The sequence below is a fragment of the Lygodium microphyllum genome, chromosome 29 (assembly GCF_053477565.2).
Source record: "Lygodium microphyllum isolate KBCC chromosome 29, Lygodium_microphyllum_v1.1.10, whole genome shotgun sequence".
NCBI classification, from domain to species: Eukaryota; Viridiplantae; Streptophyta; class Polypodiopsida; order Schizaeales; family Lygodiaceae; genus Lygodium; species Lygodium microphyllum.
In genome coordinates this window covers 44,375,110-44,380,926 of record NC_141163.1, presented here as the reverse complement: position 1 = coordinate 44,380,926, position 5,817 = coordinate 44,375,110, and the positions used below count along the sequence as shown (strand labels likewise).

Sequence of the window (5,817 nt, the reverse complement as noted above, 5' to 3'; positions counted from 1 at the left end):
TATTTCATAAAATTGATACCCAAGAGTATACAAGAAGGGCAAAAGAAAACGAGGGAGTTGCTAGTTGTGGAACTCTAGTTGGAGCTACATGTACGTAACTAGTAGCTCCTTAGCTTTTTTTGCTTGCACTCGAGTAAATTTAAAATGGCATTAAAAAATATTAAAAATTGCAAGAAAAATGTGTTCCTTTCAATGTTTAAAAGATTGTGAAAATTGTAGGTTCAAGCATGTTTAAAAAAGCTTTGTAGAGATAGCTTTTAAAAATTTGTGAGAATATTAATAAAGGTTCAAAGAATGCTTGCAAAAACATAAGCCCAATCTAGCCTTTTTTCTTAAGAAAAACCTTTTTTTGATAGTTTAAAAAAGTGAAACTAATTTATTTGCCTATATTAATGAAATCATGAGAGTCTTTCACATTTTAGTAAGCCTAATACCCTAGGTACACATGTGATATGGATGCTTTCTAGATTGTTTCAAAGCCATGGAGAAGCAAACATTTTTTTCTGTACTAAGTTTGTACCTATCAATTTTTTTCTCCTTTATAGCAAATTTTTGCATTGGTATAATGAAGAAATGGAGACCTTGAAGCAAGTCCCATACCTAGTTCTTATAGCACTAACATTGGCATAAAAGAATACTAGATTAATTTTTTCTTCGGCATTAAGGGGCATAGGAACTTAGTTGTGCTTAATATCTTTCGACAGAGAAGAAATAAAAATGGATATTAGTCCAATAGAAATCCAAATTGGATCAACACCACTTCTTATCCAATAGTTCGTAAGGTGCTAACAATACCCATTAGAGATAGACATGAGATTCTTGATAAGGGCATAGCTTGCATTTTTAGTTCTTGCAAACAAAGAGCATCAAGAAAGCTACTATTTTGGAGTAACTTGTCACTTTTATTCTTGTTGTCCTTTGTCTCCATTTTGTGGCCCCATCATTTTTTAAAAGTCTAAGGCACCACTCTTGAGTATTTGAATGTAAACCACTTTTAGTTTATGTCTATTGCTCGCTACCATCAAGTTTTGACACCTATAAATCCATTGCATTCAAACACATAAATATTATGCTAGACTATGGGAAACGAGATTTGAAATGGTAAATGAAGGCTTCGATAGTGTCAAAAATAACACAATTCTTCCCAAGTCTATTGTTTCCTAGGTAGGAATGACATATAGCATTTACTTAAAGCAATAAAAGCTACATAGATGGCATTGTAGTGAACATAGTGACCAATACATAGAAGGCCTGAATATTGCTTACCATTTCACACATACAGTGAAGGCATGTGAAATGACGTGATGGGGATTGGTGGACAAACATTATTTATTAGTATCAATAAGGGATAGAAATAAAGATAAGCAAAACGGCTAGAAAAAACGGATCTCAAGCTAGAGTTGGTTCCGATGTAGAGTCAGATGCCACTTTGTAGCGAAGGCTGGTAAGCGTCCAAGCCAAAAGCCCAGCTATGGTGCAATGAGTAGCTTGGACGTAAGGACGGAGAGCGGGGTTCCACTCCTCGACCTCTCGTGAGAGGCGGACACAATCCTGGTCTTTAGCTTGGATCATGGCACGGACTTCAGATAGGGATTGGTGGAAGTCGATGTCGGTGGGGCTATTGCTGTTGTTGAGATAGTGAAGGAGGGCGGGGAGGTTGATGAAGTTGCCTTCGTGGTATTCTTTATGGAAGGAGAAAAGGTCATTGATCCAGCCAGCTTGATCAGAGGTGACATCATGGAGGGCTTCGAGGGAGGGGTGGGAGAGGGCCTGGTCATTGAGCTCGATGCCAAGGTCGAACTCGCAACCGATGAAGCCTACCTTGTAGGCACCGTCCCTACGGTGCAAGGCCACATACTCTACCACGCTCGCCGAAAGCTTGCCTTGCTCCCTTAGAGCCACCACCTCCAAGATCCCACCCAGATTCTCCACCACCGCCTCTTGCAGCCGCTTATATTGCTTTGGCGACATGCCTTGCGCTCGCATCTCCGCTGTCCACTCCGCCCCCAACCTAATCACCAATTGTTGCTCGGTTTCGATTCTCTTATCCATGACAGAGAGTTCACTTGGGGTGAGATGGTCATCTGCAAACAAATATGTGTAAAAACTATTAGATTACCATATGGAGTTCGGTCTATCCATGCTGTCCATGTGATATATATTGATATGCATACATTTATATGTACATATGCATCAGATTTAGTACACAAACCCCTCCCAAGATGCACATGAATCTTGGTTTGTCTCAATGGCCAAGTGGCAAGGATCTTTCACTAGATCTACAAGTGCCACTCGCCTACTTGCCCAGCTGGCCTAGTACATGCTTAACCAGCAACAAGAAGCATAGAACTATAGATCAAGCAATTAAGATTTTCAAACTCTAGCAAGAAGGAAGATAGGGATCAATGAATACTTAAGATTCCTTTCCAAAAGCATGGTTTCGTAAGGCTCGTGAAATACATTCGTGTTGGGGGATCAAAAGAAGTCTAGTAGTCACGACTCACATGCATCGTGTCTTTTGTAAAATTTTCATGCACACGAGTTTTCATTTGCTTAAGTTTCCGTTGGCGCACAACCTATGACACTGTTCCTGTGTTTTGGTCCTAGTAATCAAAAGCCATCCAAACCAACGACGAGGTTTTGGATCTCATGGGCAGATCCATATGGCATAGACGTGTGCTAAAGGAGGAGCGACCGCCTGCATAAATGTGTAGGCGTTCAAAGTTTCTCTGATTTCATGTTGCAGGGTCTATAGACAGAGAGAGACAGAGAGAACGCCTTCTGTGCAGACGTCGTCTAGGCCCGCCGCCTGGGCCGCTTCGCAGGGCGAGCCGAACATGGCCTTGATCTGGCGAGAGCAGAAGATGCGAGCCGGCGCATGAGTCTGGCCCAGCACATGCGAGTCGTCCAGCACGTCGTCCACCAAGAACACCCACAGGATGAACTTGAAGAGCGTAAAGGAGCGGCTCTCGGAGGTGCCGTATGGGTACAACAGGCACGACAGGGTGTCGAAGCGGCTGTCCAAGAGCTTCTGCAGCTGTTGGGCTGACGCAGACCATCCGAAGAACTCTTGCATCCACGCCCGCCTGTGCTCCTCCATAGCCGCTTGCTTTGGATGGCTTTTCACCGGAAACGAACACAACTTCTCATCATCTGCGTCACTTGTATTCTTCAATTGTTGCTGTTGCTTCAGTTGATCCGCGGCGCTCTTTAGGAGGCTCTGGATATCCTTGGCTGCCATGTTTTCTTAACTAAGCTTCTTGATCTCAGTTCTCTCCTCAGGCGCTGCTAAGAAAGCACTGCCTCGGGTTTATATATTCATAAGTCGATTATCGAGCTTCATCGGTCCCTGCCCCGGACGTGATAAACGTTGGTGGCATTACTTTATGTGATTTGATAAGTTACACGTTAGAGGACCTTCGCACTTGTTAGACGACTTAACCCTGCCTCTGGACATCTATTGCTACGTCCTCGAAATTTCAAAGTCTGACTCTCAACTAGTAAAAGTGAAACACTTTACTAAGTACTTTACAACTTAGTGATATAGTAAAATATTTTTATATAGTGAATTTTTTTATATAAGAAAACTAGTTATATAGTAAAAAAAATTTATATAAAAAACTAATTTGAATCATAAAAGTAACATATTTCAATGTATTAATAATAGTTCTTAAAATATTATTTTAAATACAAGTTAGAAATAAAATTCACAATATCTAAATAGTTAAGTAGCACAAGTATGAAACCATAAATAAACAAATTGGATGTTTCTATACATGTATGTCTTACATTCTACTATATGGAGCTTATTAATAATTGATCTTACTATTGTGAGTGATATCACATAGCACACTGCAACATGGCAAAAACGGTTAATGCATTGTACCTAGATGGTCAAGGCTGACATCTATTGATGTGTTCACTACAAAAACAATGGAAGAGACTGGTCATATTACATTGGTGGAGAGGATAGGCATAGGGAATACTTCAAATCCTATATAAAGCATCTTTATGACCTTAAGCCAGCATGCATTGCCTAGAAGCCTTACTTCTTCTACACATGTTCATACATAGATGCATTGTAACGTGTCCCCTGTACACTTGTAGGACACGTCTTAGCAGCCCATCGAGAAGAGAGTCTAGAAAGCGCCGCCCGGCACTTCCAAGGAATGTCACGGGGTTTGCGATCTAGGTCTTCCCGAGTCTGCCACAAAGCAAAAGCATTCCGGCCGTTCCCACTTAGGACCAACTTGAATCATGGTTTTCCTAATTGTCAAGTTCCTAGGAGGTAGCTAGCGTCGAACTACTTTGCGCAGAAACATCAAGGTCAGAGCAGATTTATGCTACACTTGGTTCAAGGAGAATGGGAAACGAGAGGGATGCGAAGCTCGACCTCTCTGCCCATAAGGCATAGTCCCATTCCATTCCCCTAAAACAGCATAAATCAAGACTCTAGCTCTATAGATTCTAGGTCATTGTTACCTCGTTGTCAATTCCTTTGAGAAAAGTTCCCGGTCAACCGGGACCATCCTTCCGTAGGACGGACCCAGGGTCACATCCACCGCACTTTCCTCGGGTTGCTTTAGTTATCTAATTACCTACCACATTTAGTTTGACAGGCAAAAACAGCTTCCTTAATTAACAAATTAATCACTGGTTCCTTCACGTAACTTAAGCACTGACACAGAAAAACAATATCAAGCAAGTTCCTTTTTTAACATTTGATCTTTATTTATCAGTCTTTGGAATACATCAAATAAACCTGCCCGAAGGCTATTCCAGCAATCCTCGGAGATCGGTATTCCAAGTTCCGCCCGTTGAATAGTATGCGGGCCTCAAGACTCACAGGGTTCACTATATATATATCCTCTATATAACGTGCGTTCATGGCCTATTTATAAATATCCTAATCTGTGAATTTTTCTTGAATAAAACACAACGCTTTTCTATTCAATCTGTAAGTAAACCCTTTATATGACACCCTTCTGTATGTAAAAAATGTATAGAAATGGTGTTTTAAAAACCCCTTATTTTGAACTCATGTTATATATACATATATTTATGAGTGACCCCCCCGAGCCTCAAGATCCCATCTCGAGTCACGTCGGCCTCTTGTGCAGGATCCGAAGACAAGGGATTTATAGCCAGAGCCTCCTTTGGCACCCAAGCGTCCTCCTGCTCCAAGTAGCACCTACGAAGAGACCTCTCGTGGCGGGTTTGGTCCACGTACTCGGCGCGGCTAACAACCCCCTTGGATAGGGTTAGGCAGACAGTCGAAGGTAACTGGTACTGCCTCTCCCTCCAAGCTTTCAACCTGAAGCATTAGTTATTTTTCCAGCATTAGTTCCTTGAGCAAAGAAGTACAAACATTGCACCTAAGTGTACAATTAAGAACATTCCAGTGGTCATTTGTACGGCCAATTGCTAAGGTGTGATTCCTTCTCCGAATACTTCCAGCATTCGATCCTTGATCAATCGCGACTTGGCAAGATCCCAAGGGTTTCGTAAGCTGAGTTGCTTGTTTACCCTTTTTCCTTGGGTTAGGGTTTATACCCTGTTGACCCAAATTGTCTCAACCTTAGGTTTTCCTAAAATAAATCCTGGGTGACCTCGTCGCCCTAACTTGGTTAGTCAATTGCTTTCTTGGCAATTCATTACTACCTTGGCTTCACAAATCAGTCTTCAAGGAAGAGTGTTGAAGCAGGACGACTACTCAATTTCTAGAACATTAGACTTGTAATTAGCACTCGCCAAACTTGGTCTAAGGAGTAGCAATACTATTTTGTGATTTAGATACAAGATCGTATGACGTTGCAG

At 41.6% G+C, this 5,817-nt stretch overlaps 1 protein-coding gene across 1 annotated transcript; it reads right to left on the bottom strand.

Moving 5' to 3' along the window:
* Window positions 1-1,117: 1,117 nt before the first annotated feature.
* On the bottom strand, window positions 1,118-3,328 carry LOC148010567 (microbial Terpene synthase-like protein 13). The gene is made up of 2 exons (XM_087671529.1): window positions 2,779-3,328; window positions 1,118-2,084 (listed from the first exon to the last, which is right to left on the bottom strand). The coding sequence occupies exons 1-2, from the start codon at window positions 3,239-3,241 to the stop codon at window positions 1,390-1,392; spliced, it is 1,158 nt and encodes a 385-aa protein (XP_087527655.1). The 5' UTR covers window positions 3,242-3,328; the 3' UTR covers window positions 1,118-1,389.
* Window positions 3,329-5,817: the final 2,489 nt, after the last annotated feature.

Excerpts from the sequence above, each read along its gene's own strand:
- LOC148010567 (XM_087671529.1), bottom strand. The coding sequence starts at position 3,241 with ATGGCAGCCAAGGATATCCAGAGCCTCCTAAAGAGCGCCGCGGATCAA. Across the intron at positions 2,085-2,778 it reads AGACGACGTCTGCACAGAAG|ATGACCATCTCACCCCAAGT; the intron begins GCGTTCTCTCTG and ends ATTTGTTTGCAG.